The following is a 26,122-nucleotide window of genomic DNA, read 5'->3' on the forward strand; positions in this document are numbered from 1 at the left end:
GTTTTAATTAAAAATAAAGAAAAGTATCCAAAAATGGTTCGAAAAGATTTTTTTTTTTTTCAAAATTTAACATTTTATAAAAACTTTAAATTTTCATTTGCAGTTGCAAATTTGAACAAAGCCGTATATCCAAAGTTCTTGTTCGGAAACATAAATCAGTTTAAGCAAATAAACGAGGTTGTTTCGTATTGTATTAAAATACTTTAAAATAATGTAAAATATGGCCATATTGTATGAACTTGATCCTAACCTACTATTCCATTATGCGGTTTAAGAAAATAGTAAGTATATGCCACAGTGCATGTGGAAAACATTCAAACAATGTGTACTACAACTTTGGCCTAGATGTTATTACAAAAAGCACTTTAAACAAAATTAAATAAACACTTCTATAACTGAAGAAAATCTTCTTGTCGTTAATAAAAACAAAAAACAAAATCCTTCCAAATATACATAAGAATCAAACATTCAAAAATAAATATTCAATTCAAAATAATACAAAAATTTAAAATAAATTCAATTTCAATATTACAGAAACAAAAATAAACAAACACACTACGAGCACAAAAAAAAAACTAATACAAATACACCAAATATAAACAATATTGTAGATGTGGTTACTTAGTAACCAAAAGTCCTTTTCAGGGATTTTTTGGCCATCGAATACACAATCCTAAAACGATTGTGGCGCCACTCCTCAAACGATTGTGGCTCTACCCCTCAAACATAGCGGACGTTTTTTCCGGTGTCACTTCTATATATAATTATTCAATGGTATTACAAAATACGCTATGAATAATTATATTAATTAATAGAAAAAAAATTCGTATTTGCAATATTAGTTGGACAAATAAGAAGTTAAATTCAATTATGTCCCCCAAATTTACATAAGTATACTCATGTTTTTTTTCTATTTCAACGTTTTTGCGATCTTCTCACAAAAACAAAACCATATTATGTATATCTATACCTATCCAATCAAAATTTTACAAGATTAAATAACACCCATTTTCACTTTACTCATTTAGTTCTGACCAATGAAAAAAATGTTAATCTCTTGTTTGTATTTCCATAATTCCATGTCGTTCCTCGCAATTGTTGCCAACCCAAAAATCACATGTCATAGCTTAACATAACTTTAGAATTCGTAACTCTAGTTTTTCGTAACTTCGGTTTCGCGTAACTTTGACGCTCGTAACTCTGTCGCCCGTAACTCTGGTATTCGTAACTTTCTTCGGTTTCCCCTTTTTTTTAAATTACGAAACCATCATTTAAATTATTTTTATATCCAAATGAAGCATGCCATGTTATTTCTTGTATAACAAAGAATTTTAACAAAAAATTATTTTATTTTAAATGTAAAAAATGATTCCGAACATTTTTCAAAAACAAAAATTAGTAATTGTTTCGAAGAAATTATTTTTCCATACAAAACAAAATTTCAAGAAGATTCGTTAATATCTGTTGAAAAAATTAAAAATCTAAAATTCAATTTTTAAATTGAAGTTTGTTAAAATCGGTTAAATGGTTTACGAGAAAATCAGAATTCAAGAAAACGGTTCTATATCTGGTACCATTAGCTGTTTTCAGTTTCGCACATCAAATTGGCTAAGGTCGTTCCCCAATTGAGAGCGCCACTTTAGATGAGATCTTCCATCTCCACGTTGGAAACGAAAACTCGACTGGCTGGTGCGTTGATGTTCATACGCTCCACATGATCCAACCATCTTATCCGCTGATTTTTCATCCTTTATCGAAAGTAAAAAAAAGAGCTTCTTTATGAGTGACACAGTCTCCCACTCTTAGAAATTACGTTATACGTCTTTTGTCGATGATTAATTTATTTTTAATGAAAAACCTAACATCTATTTCCATAAATAAATAAGATAAATTTACATTTCATTTCTCATTACACATATGTATGTATTTACTTAAGTAATGCAGGGTTTCTAACCTTGGTTTTGGCCTGTATTTAGTTTAATTTCTTAATTCTAGAATTCTTATCCCTCTTGTTCTTATTTATATTATTTTAGCAAGGACATAATATTGTACGTACACTGAACATATTTTATATGCATACAGTCAGCGTCAAAAAAATAAGATTGAAAATTTCGATTCTTTTGAATTTCTATTTCTAAGAAAGGTTCTTCAAATCGGTTGAAAATTGACGAACGTAGTTTTCTTCCAATAAAAACAAGCCGTTTTGTAATCAGTAAGGCAATCCCTTAAAAAAAGTCAAGGCCTCCGCCTGACCATTTTTTGATGGTCATTTCTGAGACAATAGATAAGGAAAAAGCAAAGTAGTCGCGTTCATATTTTTCATATTTTTTTAAGTGTTTTATTGAGAGTTGGTATATGGCTTTTGGAGAACAAAATTATGAACAAAAAGCGTACCAAACTCAGCTTATTTGAGTTTAATCTATACACTTAAAGGTCTCATAATGAAACAGAATTAAATTAATGCAAACAAAAAAAAAAAAGATACAGAAATTTTTTAATTTTTAAGTGACACTATTTTTTTGGCACTGACTGTTTTAAAATCACATCGAAAGAAAAAGAACACGTTTGGGAATTACTTCAATGTTGTTTGTATTATTAGATTTTAGCAGGCTCATCTCTTGTGTATGAGTATCCAACACAAGGACGCATTAGTTGAATTAGAGAAATGTCACGAGTATTCTTGAAATCTGTTTTCGTAAATTAGTTCATTCAACGAATAATTCTATAATTTTAATATGTGATTGGATTAATGATGATTACAAAGCAAATTAAAAATTACCCTATAACTTCATTAAAGGAGGCATCAAAATAAGCTTATGAATTTAAACATTTGTGAAACATAATTTTGGTAATTGCTATTATGGTAAATGTAGCTTAAAATAAAAAGCTTTTAACAAACAAACATTTTTTAAAAATTGTATGTTAAGAAAAAAAAACATGTTAAATTCGTTTCTACCTAACTGGTTATCAACTCTGTTTAAGACCAGTCACCTAAGACAAAAAAAGTGCTTAGGGTCGCAAAACTTGCACTCTACTTACTGAACTTTTTGGCATGTTATTATAATATGGTAATACTATGCAAATTATGAACCTAGGAACCAGTTAAAAAAAAAAATAAAATTTGCTACAACAATGTAATGAAATTACCTTCCAGGTCTTATGCTTCTAATGGAAAATTCAAATGCATTCTTAGAATGAACTTGACACGTGAATATCTCTATAATCACACATAAGATTTTCAAAACAAAACTTAAAAATTTGCAGTAGCCTTCAGCTTAGATTTGACTGACTCATGGCTGTATTCCCATATAATTTTGCTTTATCTACTTTGAAGAAAAAATTCCAACTTTTGGAGTTCTTTAGAATATTTATTTCACGAATTTTTTGACCTACAGCTAGGTAGTTACACTTAAATTATAGAAAATTGTATCTTCTTTAACAAGTTTCTTTGGAACTTTTCCATAGGACAATTTTAATTTTCTCGAAAACGGCTCCAACGATTTTCTTAAAAAATCAAATGTTAGTTTTTCTTTTTAGAAAAGGCTATCTTTTTTATGAATTCTTTTAAGCTTTATTTTCTGCCTTAAAATCATTTTTTATTTTCAAATTCGATTTTTCCCAAGCTACTTATTCGATTTCAACGATGTTTTATATAAAAAAGTATATATCGCACCTCCGGTGGTACAACGACGTAAGTGCAAAAATGTTGATTCTTCAGAAAACGAGTTTAAACATTTTGAAAACGTTTGAAAACAATGTAACGGTCCGAATACATTTCTGCCCCCTGGATACAAATAGAACATTTTCAATTGGGTCTTTGTTTCATCGGAAGGAAATACCTTTTCTTGGAACTATGGCATACTTAACTCAGAAAATTCAAAATTTGCACTTACGTCGTTGTTCCACCGGGGGTGCGATATGTACATTTTAATATGAATCAAAAATTAAATTAAAAAAATAATTTTTGGATTAAAAAAAAAAATAAAGATGCTTGAGAAAATTCCAATTTTTTCTCATCGGCTGTTAATTTTTTTTTTCGTAATTTTGGTTTAAGATGTTAATAATAATAATAATAATTGCTAATACGATTCTGAAAATATTTTTTTCTCATCTTAATAAAAGAAATTAAACTGCAAATTGGTTTGGACCTCAATTTAATTTAAGATGTTGAAAATTTTTGTTTTCAATTTTGTTTTATGTTTTTATATGCATTTACCAAATTTCTTTTTTTTCGACGAAATCAACGATTTTTCTGTAAAAGCATTTATGTACTATTTTTTATGCATATGGCCTAATATTATAGTACTAGTACTAATAAATTTTAAAAAAGGCCGGGAGAAGTATACATGGAGCCATCTGCCCATAATATGAATGCAAATTAAAAAAGTCTTAATTTGAATTCACGCGAATTAAAATTTTATATTAGAGTGCCATCAGTTTTTCGTTCCGCAAACTGCATTGTCTGTGTTTTTCTCGGAATCGCGTTCAATACAACCAGACAAAGGAACGCAAATGTAATCAGTCTCATGATTATTTGTTGTCCTTCTTGTAATATTCGAATGAACCAGTTAATTGAAACTGATTGAGCATCATTTTCTGTTGTTTGATGTAAATTAATTGGATTTTTTCTTCACCCAAGGTTAGACAAATCGCATTTTTAAAAACCACGCTAACAATCAGAAAGTTTTGAAATATCTAGAATTTCTGATTTTCTAAAACATACAAATGGAATACCTACATTATCAAAATCATAAATACAGTTTAGTTGTTTTTGAAATAAAAAAAGTTAAATTTATTTACATTTTGCCATACAATTATAATGATAATAACTATTCCAAAAGCTGAGGACTAACCGCCTGATATTCAATTATATCATCCAAATCAATATCCTCTTCCATAACTTCTATGACATTATTCTCATTGTTCATCGAGCTACTACTACTTTCAAGTGTTGACAATTCCATTTCTCGAATTGATTGCATCAGAACTTTGAATTTATTCTGTCGACTAATAAGTTTCCGATCTAATTTCTTTGTTTTATTTTGCAAAGAAGCCAACTCGCCTCGCAAAGCTTCCAATTCTTTTTCACTATTGGCACGATCCGGTTCGTTGTTAATAATCTTTGCCAAACTATCGTATTCTTCGCGATTCTTGCGAACTTTTCTCGCATACATTAAATTCAATTTGCATGTTTCAATGTCTTCTTTGGCAATTTCAATGCCACTTTCAATGTTATTTGAGAGGGATTCATAATTTTTCAATTCTTCATTGATCATTTTTAAAGTGTGCTCTGATTTGGCAGCAACAAAACTACATTGCGCCAATTGTGCCATTAGTCGATCATAGAAGATTTGACTATAAATAAAAGATTGATTTAATGACGAATGATTTAATGATAAATAAAATTATATTTACTTTTCTTGACTATCGGTTGTGTTGCACCATTTTATAAAGGTTTTTAGTAGAATATTGAGCCTTCGATCGTCGCCAGTGCCATCGCCATCGATTAGCAAGCGTCTTTTAATAACATCCTCTAGAAAGTAAAAACAATGAATTATTGGGAAAGGTTTTTTGTTAAATGATTGACTGACTAACCGTCGGACATGGTTAGAGATTAGAATTAAATAAATTTAATAAATAAACTTAATTTTGGAGAAAAAAAATATTGTACGATATAAACAAATACAAAACAAGAAAACACGCAAGAAAAATGAGAAATGTCAAAAATGTCGAGGAATGCAATACAGTGATGCCAAAATATCTAGTTTTGGTTATTACAGGGATGGTTACTAAATTTAGTGTGTTCCATTTGACAAAATAGATTTGAATCTGTTTCTCAGAAATTTAAAATAGAGAGATGATCCTCCAACGGTTGTTCTAAAAAAAAGAGTGCATGTACAAAGTACACGCGATTGAAATTATACTTCTCACTCACACAAATTTACTTAGTATATATATACTATTTGAAGAGGTCACTACAAAATTCTTAGTAGATTCATACAATAACAAAACTGATTTACAATAATTATGAAAACTAATGTCGTTTTCTATTGATGAATCTCAGAATGAGATTTGTGAATTTGACAGCTGAAAGGGGGGGTGAAGAGGGGAAATAGTGGACAAATCTCAGATTTCATGATCTATTTGCGTCTTGAGATTCAAAAAAATGACAAAAAAATGAATCTGAGATTCAAGAATCTGATTCTGGATTTTTATCAAGATTCACGCATACAAACACACCCACTTTCACACACACTCCTCTGTTTGACATTTGTCTGAACATTTGTTGTTGTTTTATTTTTTTTATATGCACAGATTTCGCACACAATATCAAAACTAGATTTCATATTCTATTTGCAGTGGAAATTCTGAGAATTTTACACAAAAATCTCAAAAGTCAATAGAAAACGACATAAGCTCGTAGGCGTTTTCCGCATCTCACTCTTTATAAAGGGACTAGACTCTATTATGGCTATTCAATATAGAGCGTGTATGTATTTGCACGTTTGCTTATGCGCGCATAAGCTAGCTTATGTCGATTATATGTAGTTGGGCCTTTATTTTAATTGAAAAAGAACACATTTTTTTAATTTCACAAATGGCCCGACCAGGAATCGATCCCACGTACCTCCGCATACCAGCGCAGCACTCTACCAGTAGACCATGCCTGGAACATTTAAGATGAGTGGAAAATAGGGTGCTACTTTGATACCTTACATATTGAAATCCAATGTTTTTTTTTCGAATGCACTAACTTGTCAAAAAGTCAAAGAAAACAACAACAAAAATGTGGACTTGATCCAAATAGATCATTAATTAACACGTATTACAACAACTACATGAGATATTGCTTTTGTACTTTTTGCTTTGGTTGTACAGAATTTCAAGGTGAACAATCTTTTCTCGCAAAGTTTTTTTTTTCATAATTTTAGGTGTGTTTTTTATTACCACCGGTCTTAACTGGACAAAAAAAACGCCTCGGGGCTTAACCTGAAATCTTGGCAGCACTGTATATTGAATGTTCCGAAAACAGCAGACACAACAAAAATTTAGAGTTGTCATATTTTTCGCTTTCGTCATTTTCTTGTATTTTTCATTTATGTTTTACGAAGAGATACAAAAATGTATGCTAGCAAAACTATTTTAATACATTTTGTCCTTCCAAACATGAGTTTTCACGTTTTTAAACAAATTCTAAACAATTTATGAAAAAATTAGTTTGGTAGCACAGATTTAAAACTCTTCAAAAAGTTAAGCCCAGAGAAATCTCCGGGCTTAACAACTAAGCCCAAGGGGCTAAGGTGTTGTTGTATTTAACATGTAAATTGCTTAGCCCAGACTGCGTTTTTTTTTGTCTAGTTAAGATCGGTTGTAATAAAAAACACACCTTTTGATAAAAAATGATCAAAACTTAAAAAAAATCTTTTTTTTTCGTTTTTTTTTTCCTATTTTGGCTTGTAACTTTTTTAATATTCAGGGGTGACATTCTGTATCGCATATCTTTCGCACACGCGTAAACGTTTGTTCGCTTATGAGATACAGAATGTCACCCCAAAATATCGAAAAAGTGTTATTAACATAAAAGACGCGAAATTTAATTGTCTACGTTTTTTTGGGAGCGTATCGGAATCCCGCTTTTTAAAATACGGTTTTTCGAAAATCCCGAAAAAAAAGTTTCAAAACCCCGTTTACTAAAATACCGCTTTTTTAAATCCCGTTTTCTGAAATCCCGCATTTTAAAATCCCGATTTTTTTTTACAAAATACATGCTTAATTCACAAATAAAAAAATCATGAGAAATAGACAAAAAATTAGTAAAACTGATTTTTTGCGTTGTAAAGCCCACACAATATGTACCTTCAACACATTATGCAAACGGTATTTCTTTTATAAAAACATAAAATGATTAAAGCCTTAAATTGAGTTCTAAAGTAAAAGAAATTTCATTTATTTAAATATCAAAATTGTGGAAATGCATCTAAATATAAGTTGAAATATATTTAAATGAAATTTCTTTTGATTATGTAGTGTGTACTTAATTTAAGGTGTTGTGATCATTTTATGTTATTATTAATGTATGGGATTATCACGATTTGATTGTTCTTTTGAAACTTTAAGGCTTGACCACACCGAAGGGTACATGCGGTAGCGGTACGGGTATTTGTATGAAAAAAATTCCAAACTGGAACAACAACGTTTAGGTGTGGAATATTTTTCATACAACTACCCGTACCGCTACCTTATGTACCCTTCGGTGTGACCAAGCCTTTAAAGTAAATATTAGTTTGTTAATTGATTTCTTTTTAGTATCACATTCCTTACTTTTTCTTATTTTTTTTATATATTATATTTTTTGTTAAAGGTTTTAATTAAATGCGTTTAGAACAATCTCTCATTTTTTAATTTGTTTTAGTATACTGATTTTGCAAGCAAAACTAGTTGTTTTATTTTTAAAAATCGCGCGATTTTTTAAAATCAAACAATTAAATTTGCTTGCAAAATCGGGATAATAAAAAAACGGGAATATAAAAATCGGGATTTGAAAAAGCTGGATTATAAAAAGCGGGATAGTGAAAAACGGGATTTTAAAAAACGGGAATATAAAAAGCGGGATATGGAACCCAACCCGTTTTTTTTATAACCAATTTTTACTTAAAATGAACAGAAGTCGAGATATTTAATAAAAACTAAAATCCAAGATGGCGGCCAAAAGGTGAATTTCACGAGTGCGAAAAATCAGTGTTATGATATTCACCCAATTCTCTATCGAATGAGCAAACTAATTTTGTAGTGGTACTGATACAAACTGGTGGTTTAAATTATAAATGCACTACACATTTTTGTATCAACAATTTCGTTGAATGCACCCATTCGTGCAAACTGCTCGAAAACCAAACAAATCCGCAACTTGTCAACTTCTTTTCCATTTTGTTTTCATTCCTCTTTCGTATGTTTTATTTTCATTTTTCATTTCACTACTTTTTTTTTATTGTTCAGTAGTTGTCAATCCGACACCGGCTTTAGAGGTTTTTTTTTGTCTCTATTTCCGTCGTCGTCGTCGCGTGCCAGTTGGTTTTTTAAATGTATACAACCATGTCCCCAATTATTTTAAATCTTTAAAATCAATAAAATTCATACAAAAAAAAGGGCTGAATAGAAAAGTATTGCGCGAATCAACAAAAATAAAAACCCTGGAGAAAAAACACCCCTAAAATAATAATAATAACTGCATCTCAGCCATTTTTTCAATTTTTTATCTAGTTTTTTTGTTCTATTTCAGACAAAATTTTATTATTAAAAAAACTTCCCTTTTTTCCGTTGGGAGATTTTTAGTGGATGTTGTTGTTGGTGCATTGTGCAGTTTCATAGAGCGCGCATTTTATTTTTTGATTTTGAAAATTTGTATATTTATTTTTATATAAAGAGTGGAAATATTTTTAGAAAAAAAAATAAAAGTGCTTATTATTACCATACAGAGACTACTTATAGTAAATGTATTTTGTGTATTCTCTCTGATTCATAATACAAAATTTTATCTTGAATCTTTTCGTTGAAGGTATTTTTCTAAACTTACCGCTATACAATTTATCTGTAATTAAATATTTGTGTTTTGTTGTGGTTTTTAAATGTTTATTATAAATTTTAATAAAATAATTTAGCTTTGGAATGCAATTGCAATGAAAATTCGTTTAGAGAAGCAAGTGTACCTGCACTCTATTCTATTCACTTCTATTTTTAACGCACGCACAATTAAGTGTTAAGGGATACAGCTGTTGTAAAGGTCATTTACCTTGAGGTAAGTTGGATTTATTCTTTTCAGGATCTTATAGACCAGTGCCAATAATAATAATAATAATAAAAAAAAAAAAACTAGCAGGATATGGGTGGTGGGAAAATTAAGGGTGATGCTATATGAAATGAAAATATTAAATTGCCTACAAACAAGTTTGGTGGAAAGGAGGTGGGTCGCAAAAAAGTGATTTGGGTGCTAAAATTGTATTTTTTTACGATTTCTGTCTAAAGTAGACCTTCTGTCGAAAAAAGTTAAATACAAAAATGAAGCTAATAAAAATTGTAGTCAAATTATTTTTACTTGCGATTAGGGATGGGCTTTAGCTGCTACTTTTCGGTAACTGTTACTACCTGTGTAGCAATAACATGTATACCTACGGTGACCATATTTCTGGAAGCCAAAACCGGGACGGATAAAAAATTCGTTGGATCGCTTTGAAAATATTGATTTTTCATAAAAAATTTTATTTTTTTTTTTAATGAGTTTTCATAATTTTTCCTTTTTTTTTGATATCAAGATATCCTAAACGATTTTATGGGAGCGTTTTTGTTGAAATCGTTTAAGTCGTTTACGGAATCAGAAATCAAGAAAATGGTTTTTTAATAATGTCTGTTTATAACTTCTAAAAAAATATTTTTTTAATCAAAATCAGGAGAGCTGTTTTTTAACATTTTTATTTAAATGGTTTTGAAATTGTATGAACTTTAACACAACATGTCCTTAAAAGTTTTGAAACTTATCTGGGTCCTTTACTCTTCCATATGTTGTTCTTTATTCGAAAACATTTTTTCTGGTGTACAACCTGACAAACAGAAGCTGGAACTAAATAATTGAGGAACATTTAAAAAAAACTAAAGCCTAGTCTAGAGGCAAAACGAAAATTTTCATACAAAACCAGCACAACGAAAATTTTGCTTTTGGTTGCACAGTACGCAGCTTAGGCAACGAAATTCTTACCTGTGCTAGAATTTATGGAGAGTTTTTAATCGTTTTTTTTACTTTGGAGACTTAGAAAATTTTTCGTTTTGCTTCAGCAGCGTACTAGAAAAATTTTAATTTCCAACCACTGTTTTCTTGTTTTCCGTACAAAGTATTTAAAATATTGAATACAAAAATCAGAGAATGTGCAAATACGGGACAATCACGGGACAAATTACAAAATACGGGACACTTATACGTCCCGGGTTTCTTAAATAAAAACCCGGGACAAGCTGTAGAAATACGGGACAGTCCCGGGTAAACCGGGACGGATGGTCACCGTATGTATAAATACCTGTTACAGAAAAAATAGAGTTAGTGAAAAAATTTTCACTAAAGAAAAAGAAAACACACACATTTTTCTGAAAGTTAATTAAAACCAAAAACCTTCTGAGCCTGAACTAGAAGTTTTCTGTTATTTTGGTAGCTCTGAAAGTTATTGATTGATACTTGCAGTTCTGGCGAATAATCTGCTTAAAAAACAAATGCTCCTATAATACCTGTTACAAGTCGCAAGTAACAGGTATTATAAGCTCATTTATTTTCATCCGAGTGGGTAACAGGTATTACAGATTATTACCGATAAAATTAGTTTTGCTGTAGGTTAAGAGAAAGTTTTTTGGATTACACTAGTCAACAAAATTTAACTTTTTTTTTGCCACAAGAACCAGAAGAAAAAAAAAATAATTTTTAAATACAAAATTAATTTAAATGAATTAAAACTTTTTCTGAGCTTTATCTATTTGTTCTTTTCTTAACCACAACAGCTCAGAAAAAGTTTTTAATTCATTTAAATTAATTTTTTATTTAAAAATTATTTTTTTTTTTTAATTCACTCAGTTTGTTTATTTTTTTTTAATTACTTTGAGTAGCCTTTTTTATAAAATAAAACTTTTTTTTTTATGAAAATAAACTGGACTTTAATAAAAAAGCACAAAAAATTAATACTCATTAACGTGTTTTTTTGACTTAAATGATATGAAAGTGTAAAAAACAACTAAAAAAACGAAGAAAATTGTGTTTGATGCAAAATTGTGGAAAAACGGCTGTCCGCAGAAAAAAAAGTTTTGACACAAACTTAAACTGTAATAAATTCTTGATTGGTTGTAAGAAAATCTTTCAAATCAAACTTAGTTTGGCAAAATTTAAGGCCAGTTAAAGGACAAGACAGTAAAAATCATAAAAACCGTGGTAACTCGAAAACGGGACGAAAACGAGAAAATTACCTCTTAAGTTTTTCGACTTAAAATTACCTCAGGAATCCATGGTTTTCATTTGGGGTGGTGACTGTGGGACACCCTGTATATGGAGATACAGCCTAAACGAATTATTTTTTTAGACCAAAAATAACGGTACCTGTCATACCTACATATACCAATTTTGGAAAAGTTTAATTTTCTCAAAAACGTCTCGTACGATTTTGGTTAAAAAATTCAAGTAACAGTTGTCAAGGTTTATCGATTGATAAAAAAATGTTTTTTAGAAAATCATTATTAACGGTACCTGCCAAAGAACCGTTTTTAAAATTTTTAACATCTCCCAAATTACTGGTTCAATTTATTTACGAAAAAGCATTTATGTACATATATGTATAAGAAGGGTAGTCCCTTAGAAAAAAAAATTTGGGATGTCCCCTAGATTGGTTCAAAATCAGAAAACAAATGCGCTTTTTTTCAAATTTTTATTCCTAACCCTCAGGAAACGTTAGGAATAAAAATTAGAAAAAAAAATATTTCATTAAGGAGTTTATACGTATGAATGATCAAACATCCGCCATTTTTCCAACACTGGACACAGAATATAAGCCCTCCTCTAGTAACTTCTTATCAAAATAGGGCCAGGAAGGGTAAGAGATAAAAATATGAAAAATAAGGTATTTTTTTGTCCTGATTTGGAACCAATCTAGAGGGTGTCACACTCAATTCTCACAAAAAAAAAACAGTAAAATAAGGACCACCCTAATGTATATAGCCTTAATATAAATCAAAATTTTGAAAAAAATAATTTTTGGAATTTTTTTTGAAAAAATCAAATTTTCGAAATTTTTTGGAACTTTCGTTTTAGATGTTGCTTAAAATTTCCTACAAAATGGCATACAATATATATTTTTAAATTCTTTTTCCAAAAAATTATTTATAAAAAATCAGTTTAAACAAAACGGCTCTAACGATTAAAAATTTTTTTTTTTTTCTAAAAATGCATCTTAATGAAACAAACCAAATTGCATACTTTTTTGGAGCTCAATTTGTTTTTTTTTTTTTAATTTTTTTTTCATTATTTATTTTTATAAACCTACATTTATACTAAGGTTTCATATAAAAAGTCTTAAAAATATTACCAACTTTAATTCTAAGAGCAATTGAATTCCCAAAAACATTATTTTTGTGGTAAAGAAAGGAAATGAATTTCAGATTTATTTTTTCATTTCTCTAGCATACTGTCAATTGTCTTGCAATGAGTGCAGCTAAGCTGCTTCCGTCAATTTACATTGAAGGTTTGACAAGCAAGTCCATAGGCTAGAGTTAAAGCGGTGCTTAAATGATGTTTCTAGGTGTATTATTTCTTTGTTTTTGTTTTCATTTCTATTTTTTTTAATTTTATTTTGTTTTATACCTAATCATCATAAAAATAATGTTTTTGGAAGTACAAAATTCTATTACCCAACAACTTTGCGCGTTAGAGTAATTTTGATACTAGATTCGGATTCAAAAGCTCAAAGTTCTTTAGGAAAATATAATTTGTTTTTATGGAAAAATCTGGCTTGCCAATATTACTGTAATTTACGAAAAAATCGATCTTAAAAATCGTTTTTCTGTTTTTTTTTTCTAAAATGTATTTCCGTTTTAACGGGTGTGATATAGTTGTTTAATTTTTTGTTTCTGGCTTGCGTTTCAACACGTAATGTATTTAGTTGGTAATATATGGTTAAAATAATATATATTTTATCAACCTGTCTTTCAACGTCACTAACTCTAAAGATATATGTACCTATGTATATCTTTCTACTCTAATAATAAATGTAAACGAAATTAAATTAAGCATGGTAAAAAATCAAAATTTTTGAGGAAAAAACAATTTTAATTTCTTACCATTTGTGGTGTTATAACAATTTAAAACATATAACTAGTCTGACATTTTTTTTTAATGGGTGTGACCGTGTGACACTGCTTGCTTTGAAAACTTTTAAAATGTTAGTTTTGCTGAAATCCAACTATTTTTGTAGGAGATAAAAATAAAAAAAAAAACAAAAATCGTATTTTTGCATATTTCTCACTATTTTTGAGGTCATTATACAAAATGATCTCTTTATTAGCTACATTTTTCGGATTTAATTTTTTTCGATAGGATTTCTACTTTTGACAAAAGTCGTAAAAAAACACGATTTCTGACACCCTCCCCATTTTTTTGCCCACCCACTCCTTTCCCTCTATTTGTTTGCGGGCAATTTATTATACCCCTTTTACCTATATACCATTTGCTAATAATTTTTTCAACGTTTCGCACTGGTCTATTAGTCTAACTTCCTAGAGAGAATGATAAACTAATTTAATTTATTTATTTTTATTGTTAAATTGTTTCTCTAATTATAAAAATCATGTTTCATTTCAAGAAGTCAATAATTGGGCTACCTTTTATAAAAAGTATTAAGCTAACTACATAAATCTACCAATGGGCTTTTCCACTGAAAGTTCTATTAGGGGCATGAGGTTGAGATTATTACGACATTCCGGTTAAAATCTATAAGAAGACCATGGGCTGCTGCTATTATGTGGGGGTTGATAATAATTATCAAGAAATTTTCATCTGTTGTATATTACACACCTTGACATCCTTAAAATAGGGTCAAGAAAGGAGGATTTTGATCTTTGTATCGTAGGTACATAGGTAAATTTGAAACTAAGTAGGTTATTAATTTAAACGTAATTAAAATAAAAAAATATTTAATAAATATATTGAATAGCGGTAGTTAAATGCTAAGCGATACAAAAAAAATTTTGTTTTTTTTCTAACGATAAAATCAGAAGAAATGTAAAAATAAAAATAGAAATACGTAGTAATAAGAAAATATAAATAAGTAGCGAATCTACTTCTGCAATTTGCATCCCAGTTTTATTGTAACGCAAATGGAAACAGAATTTTGTCATGGGAGACAAAAATGGGATGCATGTACTTCTACTTTCTGATACAAAAAATTCTTAAAATAAAGGACAAAAGTATGTTTATTTCTTTTTAAACTACGGACATACCTATAAAGGAAGGTTATCTACTGTAAAAAATTAAGGAATACAAGAAATTCAAGTTTTTGGCAATTTTCAAATGGCTGTGTTTGAGAATTAATTTTGTCTGGTTTACTGTTTTCGTTTAAAAAGAAGTAAGAGCATTGAATTTTTAAAACTAAACTACACTTAGGAGCAAAAAATGGAATCAAATAAATTCGTATATTAAAAACAAATATTGCAATTGATAAAATTTTTCTTCAAAGTCTCATGGTTTTATTTAAAAGCTTGAATTTACTTTGAATTGTTTAGAAAATCATAAAAATGCATACGAGAGTATGAGCACTATCTGCCAATAAATTGCACATTTTTGTTTTTGTTAAATTTTCCAGAGGAGGTACTCCATGTTTTAATTTCAGTGTTTTTTCCTTACATACTTCATTTATGTTGATTAGATCTTTATAAATTTAACAGATTTTTAAGTTTGAGTCAACTTACACGCTCTAGCGCTCTGGCACATTCCTCCTGAATAGTCGTGTATAGGCAAGTTTGCGATTCGTATAAAAAAAAATTTAAATCGAGATAACAATCAGCCATGTATTACAATGATAGAGAATGCGAAAAAAGTGGGTCCCGGAATTCTATCTGTTTATCTGTCCGTCAGTCTGTGTGTCAGTCTGTTACCCTCATTACGATTGTCATATATCAATTGATAGTTGATAAATATTGAAATTGGGAGTTTTAAAATCTAATTTGGGGGAAAAGTGGTAATTTTTTTCATGGAATTTTTCAAATAAATTTAAAATAATAACGGTTGGCATCATTCTTTGTTTTCAAATTTTTTGCAATTTAGGTAATAAGAGATCGAAATTTATTTTTTATCAACTATCAATTGATAGTTCATAATCATCGTAATAGGGGTTTGTATCTATTTGGAACTGCAGAAATTTTGTTCAAACTTGGTAGTAAACAGTTTAGGGTAATTTCCTAGTGGAGAAAATGAAAAATATTTGTTTGCATATTGTAAGCATCACAAAATAAGTTTAAAAAAATTTTATTTTTGTAATTTTTCACTTTTCAACCGACTTCCAAAAACACGGAGGTTCTCAATTCGTCTGTATTTTTTTTTTGTATTTTTGTTACCACATAACTTTCGACTGGTTGAACTGATTTTGATGATTCTTTTTGCATTTGAAAGCTGGTAATGTGACCCCATTTAAATTTGAATTCGTTTTGACTATGGCAAATAATTTTTCTCAAAAAAAACGGCGTATTTCGGGTCACCTAGTTTCTTATTTGCATTTTCTATCGTAAATAGTGTACATTTTTATCTTGAAAAACAAGTAATAATCAAAAACTTTAGAAAGGTGATGTGGTAAGAAATCAAAGAAAAGTCAACATTAAATCGAAAAAAGTTGGTTTATTAATACCAATAAACATAAATAAAAATGTAAAAATAAGAGTGATTCAAAAGTTATATCATAATGTGGAGTGTAGATTAATTTATGCAAATGACTATATACAAATGTCATCTTTGGCAACTTCGTTGAAGAGTAGACAGAAAAACTATTATAGTTGGCATCAAAAGAAGAAGTAGAAATTGCCAATTTTGGACAATGGTTTTGCGAACAACAATTAAATTTGTCATAAATGGAATACACTCGTGAATCAACTGTTGAGCTGGTTTTAAATGAAATTAAGTTTCAAATAAAATAATTTGTAAGAAAATCAGATTTTGTTGAATAAGCGCGAAGTCTGCTATTTCCTTTTCTTCCTAACTCAAATTTTGCTGCAGTTTGTTTTTAATAAAGTATATTTTATAACGTATAAAAACGTAGTATAATTTTGTGGGAAATTAAATTGACTTTCATATTGTTAAGGTTAATTTTGCCTCCCAGAAATTACGCCAGAATTTTTTTTTGTTTTGGAAAAAGAGTCAGAAAACTATTTTAACATACATTTCTGTAAACAAATAATAGTTATGTTAAACATTGTTTTTGGTGGTACCGGGAGCGATGATGTTCGGTTTATTTAAAGCGTTAATCAGTGATTGTGACTTTGTGAAAATTCTACAAAGAGTTGAAGGTGCTTAAGCAAATCAAGCGCATGAATTTGGCTATTGTATGATATTGATCCAATAAGAGGTATTCGAGAATTGGGGTCGAAGTTCTGTATGTTGCAAAATTCTGTACATAACAGAATTTTGCATGTCAGTATTTTGTTCATACAGTATTTTGACGTACAGAATTTTGTATTTACAGCATAATGACATACAGAATTATGGTCTTACAGTATTTTGACCCCACAGAATTTTGTCGCACAGAATTTTGACAAGCAGAATTATGACCCGCTCCCGGTATTCGACAAGTTTATTGAACAGTTTTGTGAAAGTTAATCTTAATTTTAGTTATTTTTATTTTTAGGCCATTAAAACAATATTCACCACAATAACAATTAATTTAACCAAAATAAAAACATCCTCTATGAAAATTTTAGCTTTGGATTTACTTCCAAGCGATTTATTTATTTGTGTCTATGACATAATAAAGTACCTAACTAAGATGTTACTTGTAGTTCCAAAGAAATCACTCCGCCCCTGTGTCCACACTTTATATAGAAACTCTATTGTTTGATAATAAATTTTCAAAATTTGTTGATACATATATTTAACCAAACCAGCAATATACATTCATGTACCTATTAGATTAACATCTGGCTATATTCCTTATAAAACTGTTCGTATGCCAATAATAAATATGGATAAAGATAGACTCATCTTGAATATGTTAAGTTCACGATGTATTTTAAACATTTTCCTCGATTTACATGAGTAGTTCTATTGAAAATAATGTATCTGAAATTAAATTTATAACAACAAATGAATCTCTAAATATCCGCTTTACCAAAATAAAAATAAAATATAGGAAATCTAAACTATTTATAGTTTTTTTTTCTCCAAAACATCTAGGAAAAAAAAATGTAGGTATTCCTCCTTTATTCCGTTTTCCGTATCGGATGCGCCGCGACTGGAAGAGAATTGTGCGACTGCATTTTGAAAAAAGATAATTAAAGTGATTTCAGACTCAATGTATCGAAGCAAGAGTATCAACCCCTTTTCTTTAGCTGCAATGATATTAATGTCTAGATGAATCCTTATAATTTTCCATACAATTTTTTATCTGCATATTGCATATCCTATAATTTATATTTTTATTATTTCTTGTTTCTACAAAGAGAAAAAAAGCTTGACATCTGAAAATCAATTTAATGTAAAATAAAAAAAGTGCCCTTCCATCCACGTGCTCTATGAAAACTTGGACTTGACCTACTTAAAGCACTGATAGTTTTAGTTTTTATTTTTTTGTTTCTTTTGATTTATTTAAAAATAAAAAACAAAATGAAACGAAAGGAAAGGAAAATTAATTATTCGTTTTTCTGTACTTTTGCATTTGTATTTACTCACAAAAATATACTAATTATTGTTTTTCTAGCTAAGTTTAGTAGGTTATAGTACTGATACACAGAATAGTAGCAGCCAAGGTTTAATATATGCTTTGACTGGGTGGCGCCCAACGCTTTATTTTATTTTTTTTTTTATTAAAGAAAGAACACAATCATTATAGTTTTTGCCATTTGACCTTTGATTTTTATTTCATAATCTTGATAGTTTTGATTTGTAAAAAAAAAATTAAAGTTGAGTAATTATAATTATGACTATTCCACATAAATCACCATAGAGAAGCTTAATTGTTTTAAGTTAGCATGACTGACAAAATAGTTTTCAATGAGAAAATATCAATCACATTGTCACATTTAGCAAAAAAAATATCAGTTTTTTTTTGTATCTATATAATATGTATGCGTGAGTTAAGTAGAAGGTGGATGGATTAATTGATATGTCTTTGATGTTAGTTTTTTATTGAACTATAATGTATGTCTATTGTTTCATGTTGTTACATATTTCTGATTTGAAAATTTTTAAAATTCAACAATCCATCAATGTGGTATTAAGTTGCGATAAAAAAAGTTAAATTGTTTTTGAAGGGCTATAAGATTTATTTGTAGTAAAATAGTATATATTAGAACGTGGTTATTAAGGTGGTCCACGCTTGTATGGGAAAAATAAAATTTTCAGATAAACGTTGGGCCACCCCCTAGTTTGGTTGAACATTCTATTGGTGTCATACTGCTGAATTTTCAGCCTCCTATCTTATAAAGAAGGGGGTGCTGATCGATATTGAAAAATTGTATTTTTTTGGAAAAAGTAAAAAAAATATTTTTTTTTTTATTTTAAGTTAAAAATTGCTTGAAAGTTGTGTTTGTTGTACTTATTCTGAATAAAAATATCGAAATAATAATTTCTGGGGCCGCTCCCAAGTTAATTTCGTCAACAGGAAGTACACAGACTTTTTATTTGCACATTTTGCTTATTATTTATTATTATTAATTTTATTGCTCACATTTTTTTCGACAAAAAAAAAATATTTTATATGGTTTTTAAAGACGAGTAAAACCTAAGGGGTAATAACACTTTGTAGACACGAAATCGTTTCACCATTTTCATCAGCGTATAATACAAAGGAGAAACATTATTTTCTTTTGGAGTTTATTTAGTTTGTTTAAGTATATCAATAGGTAACAGAAAAGGCTAATTTGAAAATTTTTAGTGAGGTGAAATTTTGTAAATGTTGGCATAGTTCAGGATGATCGCAAAATCCTGTGCTCCCATCGTGCGACCAACTTACTCCTAGAGTTTTTAACTGATTGGGCTGAAATTTTGTGTGGAGCCTTAACAATACTCCAGTGAAGTACGTATGATTCTTTTGAAATACTAATTTAAAAAAACAATGCACTAGTTTGAAAAAATTATTTCATTCCAAAAACAAAATTCAAAAAATTACCATAAAATCGTTTAATTTTAATATTTCAAAAAATCCTACGTACTTCACTAATATTTCAAAACAAACAAAACATAAAAAAACATTCATGCAAACATGTATTTTCTAATTCGTTTGTCCACATAAAATATTGGTTTGTCCACCCTTCAAACATTTTTTTTGAGCAAATTCAATTTAGTTTTAGGACGTATTAAACCAATTGCAATCGTTTGTCCACCTCGAGTTCTTTATACATACATTTCACCAAAAATCATCGTTTCTCTCTCCTCCATTTCAAAAATATTCAAATAAAAAATTTTAAAGCAACTTTCATAGAAAACAACATGTTTTTCTAAAATCACCAAAATTTTCAATTTTAAGGTTCAAGTTACCTGAACTCAAATGCGTTTCGCCCAGGTACAACAGTGCGATCATCATTTAGATCTGTCGTATCCTTACTAAGACGCCTAATATTGGTCGATGTTTACCGACACTTATAAAACTCACATCATGAATATATGTACTGTGAATTTTAATATTCTAAGGGAATTTGTTTAAATTCAGACACTTATAAAATGTATGCCAGTGGTGAAATGCTTTGGAGTTGAGGTCGCACTTGGACTTGAAAATTGAATTATATATACAACAAAGATGTGTCATTCCAAAATATGCGGAAAAGTATTCAAAGTAAAAGTTGAGAATTAAAGGCAGTGTATGTTGGACTTATTTTGCAAAAGATTCACAGTCTTTTAATTGTAAAAAAAAAGATTGAAATATGTATTTAAACTGATAAAAGTGTGAAATTAACATTTTCTTCATAGTCAATGGCTTTCATGTTGAAACTATTTTTAATTCCATTAAATGTATCACAATCAAGAGATTCAAGTGAAACTGACGAATGATAAAACACGTTCACTTATTCGGTCTTACAAATAATAAAGTACCGACATAAAACCCATAAGACACATATCGGATATCAAGGATGTCTACTTGAGATTCCAGATTTTGCTGATTTCATACTACCTCTAACCAGACATCCATTGAACTTAATTAAACATAATTAAAAGAGATTTTTAGAATTTTCTTTTACAAAAATAAAAAGACCAATCAATTGATTGTTGATAATTCCAATCACATTATTATGAAGAGCCATGTCGTCAATCTCTGTGTACATAATTCTTAAATCTTCATTTCCAAAAGTCAATTGCTAACGCAAATACAAATATTCGCATGCAGAAATTGCATGTCATGTTCTCAATAAAAAGGGAATACTGAATACTCCTTGACTAAATAAAATGTAAACTGCCTGCAGATCGATGCAAAGAGAACGGTGCGTATATAATTACGGAATTTTTACTTCCAACATTGACATTGCTGTTAGTAACATGAAAACAATAAATTCCCGCTGAGAAAAAACTCATTGAAAAGTTTGGTGAAGCCGAACTTTAATAGTTTTATATTTCAAATAAAACTTCTGTTGAAAATATTTTATGTAAACCTATGCGTTCGTTCTACTGAATATTTGAATGACGCCGAATTAAAATAAAAAAAGGGAAAAACGAAATTGTGGAATTTAACTTTCGCGAATTTCTTGTTAAGTAAAAAGTTATACAAAGTGTAGGTAGATATTCATTTCACCGTGACGTTGTTGGTTTATTTTCGCATCTATTCATTGGTTTGAAAAACTAGGAAGCGAGTTAAAATCGACAGTACCATTCATGAAAGTGGTCAAAACTTTTGAAAATATACATTTTCTGTTCTGAGTTTCGAAAAGTATAAATAAAAAAAAAAGAATTTACTTCCCAAAATAAATTAATTCAAGAGGTTTTTTACACAATGTATTGAATGGAGTGGGGGGAGCTGTTTTTCTGATTGTTATCTTTAAGGTAAGCTGATAGGCACGTTTCAAAAAGTTGGAAAACCCTCCTAAAATTAGAAAGTTTGATAAATTTTTTTAATGACGAATTTTTTCATTTTTTAACCAATTTTAATTATGCAGCAATTTAATAATGAATTTTATAAAACAAAATATTTGATTTTCAGAATACCCTAGCTTTTAAAGTTAAGAGCATCTGGTCTTACGTAGGGCCTACGACCTTTAGGCAGATATTTAGAGGTATATTTTAATTCTTTAAAAGCCTTCTCAATGTCAAACTCTTGAATTTGCCAGCCAGTTTCTTATTAATGGCTTCATTACCCAAAAAGTATGTACACAATTTATTTTCAAACAACATGTCACTTTTTCAATGAATTGATATCGACAATGAAGTGTGATGTCTGTTGATGAATGTGTGAATTAGGGTGTGTATCGTGTATTGATGATTTCCTTGTTTGCTTAGATGTTTATTTTTTATTTATTTCTTAATAGATTGATTACCCACAGGTAGGAACCAAAACCGACGTTTTAATCAGTTATATTTTTGTACCTGGTGTTTGTATAGCTTAAACATTTATATTAGGAGGCGAAAGAGCAGCAAAATTTCAATTTTTAATTTATTATCACGAACAAAGAAGTTACATAAATGTACAATGTGTACTAAAGTTTGGATTATATGTTAACGGTATACGTATTATGTACATATGTACATTTATAGAGGGAAAGTATGACCCAGGCACGATTTAATGACCTTGAAAAAGGGTTTTTTTTGCTCAATTCCCCTTATTTAGTGCCTAACTTTTGATTTCTGGGGTGTCTCACCTCTCACCCCAATTATAAGAGCTGCCTCTATATAAATTTTTAAGAAATTTGGTTGCTGTAGGGGAACACCGACATGGATACCAAATTTTTGTTAGATAAAATTGTTCTTTTTTGTTATTTCATTTTTTGAGAAAAAATAAAAATGCAGTTTTATTATAATTGCATTGAATATTACGAATGTAAAGTTTAATAAAAATAGTTTGAGCCGTTTTCGAAAAAAAATTGCAATAACTTCTTTACAATGTACAGGAAGAGCCGTCATTAATGATTTAAAAAAAACTGAAATACCATATTTCCATTAAGGTATGACAGCATAACTTTTTGCAACTTTTTAGGAGAGCGTTTTGAATGTTCGGCTTCAATAACAAATCAATCCTTATGTCATTTTTCATTAACCTTTAATTCATAAACCGCTTAAGATACCTAAAAAAGAACAAAATATTTTAATAATACGAACAAAATGTGGCAGACGGAATCGCTTATTGTGCATCAGATTTTGTAAAAAAAAACCAAATTTTGACATAAGTCGACTTATGCTGCTATGCCTTTTGCACACAGTATACAATAACAAGTTAAAAAAAAAACAATGATTTAAAGGATTCTTAGCTATTAAAAGAATTCAAAGAATGAATCTCAAACAGAACTGAAATTTATAAGATGTCACTTGAAATAAGTATACTCATAAGGTTTTTGAAAGGATATCCTATAATTAATTCAGTGAAAGGTTGTATAAAATAAAGAATTTTCGGTGGAAAAAAGAATTGTTTGACCCCACTCAAGAAATGTTTTTTTTTTTTTTTAAGTTTAAGGTTTATTTATTATTATTAATTCATTTGTACAAAAATGAAAAGAAATTTCTTTCTTTTAAGTAGGTTCTTCAATATCAAAGGATTTTCAAGTAGTTATTGCTATGATACAAGTTTTTGTAAATTGGTTGGATGATTGAGTTACCCCCAAGAATGTAATGAATTGTAATCTTTTAAAGAACTTAAATAATGAAACTTGAATATTTTCAAGGACGATGAGACTCAAAAAAATTGAAAAGATTATTCTAAAAACAGTGGAAAATATTGTCGATGTAGGAATAATTGCGAAATGTTTGGCATAATTAAAATTGACTTACCATATATAGTCCCTCACACGATTACCCTTTTTACTCCTTTTATTTTGTTATAATTTATTTTAATTTCTATTGATTAAATATTCAACATTTCAAAACGTTCGATTCCTCTCCAGTCTAGCCAACAACGTTCATCATTTCCTCCAATCTGGAATTTCATTTTCTGTTTCTGCTAAATTATATTGTTTCAAAGCTAAAGACATGGAATTTCCCCACAAAGAACACAAATATAGAAATGTTATTTGTTATTTTTGGTTTTATTTAACATTAGATCTTAAAAATTTATATGCATAAGATTAAATGATAAAAAAAGAAACAAAACTGAGATTTGCATGTGGCGCAATAATAAAATATAAAGTTAATTAAGATTATAAAACCTGCGGATTTATAACTACATGATAATAAAGTCAAATATTGAATTTGTACACGAGTGTTTTCAAACTGGTTTAATGCAGCATAACAAGCTTTCAGATTTTATTTATAGTTTATAACTTAAATCGTGAATGTATGTATATTGTTTAAGATAATTACATTCCGCAGGTGTGTTTTCTTTGTCACGTTCAAGAATTAAACAGAATATAAGTTATAAAATTTTATCATATCGGAGCAACTGACATAACAAATTATATTCAACAACTGCAAATACTTTTCTATCACGGTTCTTTTTTTAAAAAGATGTCTAGAAGAATTATTTACCTAATCATTAGAGAGAAGTGTTTGATACGTTTTTTTCTTAACTCTTTAGAGAATAATTTTGAAATTGAATTGAAATTGAATTGAAATTGAATTGAAATTGAATTGAAATTGAATTGAAATTGAATTGAAATTGAATTGAAATTGAATTGAAATTGAATTGAAATTGAATTGAAATTGAATTGAAATTGAATTGAAATTGAATTGAAATTGAATTGAAATTGAATTGAAATTGAATTGAAATTGAATTGAAATTGAATTGAAATTGAATTGAAATTGAATTGAAATTGAATTGAATTTGAATTGAAATTGAATTGAAATTGAATTGAAATTGAATTGAAATTGAATTGAATTTGAATTGAAATTGAATTGAAATTGAATTGAAATTGAATTGAAATTGAATTGAAATTGAATTAAAATTGAATTGAAATTGAATTGAAATTGAATTGAAATTGAAATGGAATTGAAATGGAATTGAAATGAAATTGAAATTGAGTGCTATTCTAAAATTATTTTCCATGAACCTCTAGATACCTTTTGGTCGAGAATAAGACCAAGAAATGTTGGCATAATTTAAAGCCCAGCTTGTTGCGTAAACCTCTATGAACCCGTTATTCCTATGCGGGAAAGTCTTTGTACCTTGTTTAAGTTTGAGATAGCAAACTTTTTCAAAAACCTGCCGTACAAAGCAAAAAGGGCTTATGCGCCAGAACTCTAAAATTGAGTTAAGGGCATATTTGGTATCCTGAAACAATGCCCCAGCCCCATTTATAAATAATGTACTATAATAGTACATACTATTGTGTAAAGTAAAAAATGCAAGTTTCCAAATACAAGTTGCTTAAAATTACACATTTAAATTTTATTTTTTTTTGTTTTCCTAATTGAAACAAAAGTGATCAATATCTTAATGTCTTCAACTCAAAAGTCATTAATTTGAATCGATGCATACATTTTTGGCAGCAATAGTTCGTAAATATGTAAAATAAACTAAAAACAACATGGCTTTTAACTTAAATACACGGAAATTGGAAAAGATTTTTACGAAAATGCGTTTGGAAGAAAATTATTACGTATTTTAGTGGGTAAGACTGCAACGTGCAATGAATATCTAGTATTTGTGTGTTAGTAGCTTTTCTTTTTTTTTTTGGAATAAATTTGGTAAATGGCCTGCTGCCAAAGACAACTAACGTGCCGCCAAAAATTTTATATATTTTTCCTCTTTATTCATTTATGAGATAATGTTTTTGTTTGTGGAGACAGTAGGTGAAAATCTATATTTATTTTTTGTTTTTTCTTCATAAACTTATGAATTATGACAAAAAGAAATAATTTAAAATGCTGCGCATCTGTTTTAGTTTGATTTTTCTCACATAAAAATGAGTTGATATTGGCGTTTTTATTTACCAAAGTTACTGCCCGCGTCAGCCGTGAGAAAAAAATATTTATAGATAAACACAAGATACATTACCTTCCAAACTTATTTTATTTAGTTTAGCAGTTCTATTTGTTTACACAATTTTTAGAGGTTACTGCCACCTTCTATTTGTGTACTTTTGTTTTAACTAAAATACAAATTTAAACATATTTGCTGATCGAACGGAAGCACATGTCAAAATTTTAAGTTTAAAGTTGTTGAAATTATACCTAATGGAATCCTTCGGGTTTAAATAAGTTTTTCTAACTTGTTTGTATTTTGTCAGAAAAAAACTTTATGGAATTAAAAAAAAATTATCCACGATTTAA

General features: G+C 28.8%; 2 protein-coding genes across 25 annotated transcripts in view; one reads left to right on the forward strand and one right to left on the reverse strand.

Annotated features, from left to right (window-relative positions):
* Positions 1-26,122, forward strand: part of LOC129907435 (sodium/hydrogen exchanger 3) — a 115,657-nt gene that overhangs the window by 5,393 nt on the left and 84,142 nt on the right. For 22 of the 24 annotated variants that reach the window (XM_055983656.1, XM_055983667.1, XM_055983651.1 and 19 more), the window contains exon 1: positions 9,660-9,796. The exons of 1 other annotated variant lie outside the window; for it this stretch is intronic. The gene's annotated coding sequence lies outside the window, so the exon portion shown is untranslated. Of the gene's footprint in view, positions 1-9,579; positions 9,797-26,122 lie in introns of those variants that run through there. One more of the 24 variants, XM_055983650.1, reaches the window with a different exon arrangement.
* Positions 4,771-5,811, reverse strand: LOC129907437 (THO complex protein 7-like). Its single transcript, XM_055983675.1, has 3 exons — positions 5,596-5,811; positions 5,416-5,533; positions 4,771-5,355 (listed from the first exon to the last, which is right to left on the reverse strand). The coding sequence occupies exons 1-3, from the start codon at positions 5,603-5,605 to the stop codon at positions 4,830-4,832; spliced, it is 654 nt and encodes a 217-aa protein (XP_055839650.1). The 5' UTR covers positions 5,606-5,811; the 3' UTR covers positions 4,771-4,829.

Source organism: Episyrphus balteatus, chromosome 1, assembly GCF_945859705.1.
Source record: "Episyrphus balteatus chromosome 1, idEpiBalt1.1, whole genome shotgun sequence".
Taxonomy (NCBI): domain Eukaryota; kingdom Metazoa; phylum Arthropoda; class Insecta; order Diptera; family Syrphidae; genus Episyrphus; species Episyrphus balteatus.

Excerpts from the sequence above, each read along its gene's own strand:
- LOC129907437 (XM_055983675.1), bottom strand. Across the intron at positions 5,356-5,415 it reads ACAACCGATAGTCAAGAAAA|TCAAATCTTCTATGATCGAC; the intron begins GTAAATATAATT and ends TTTTATTTATAG.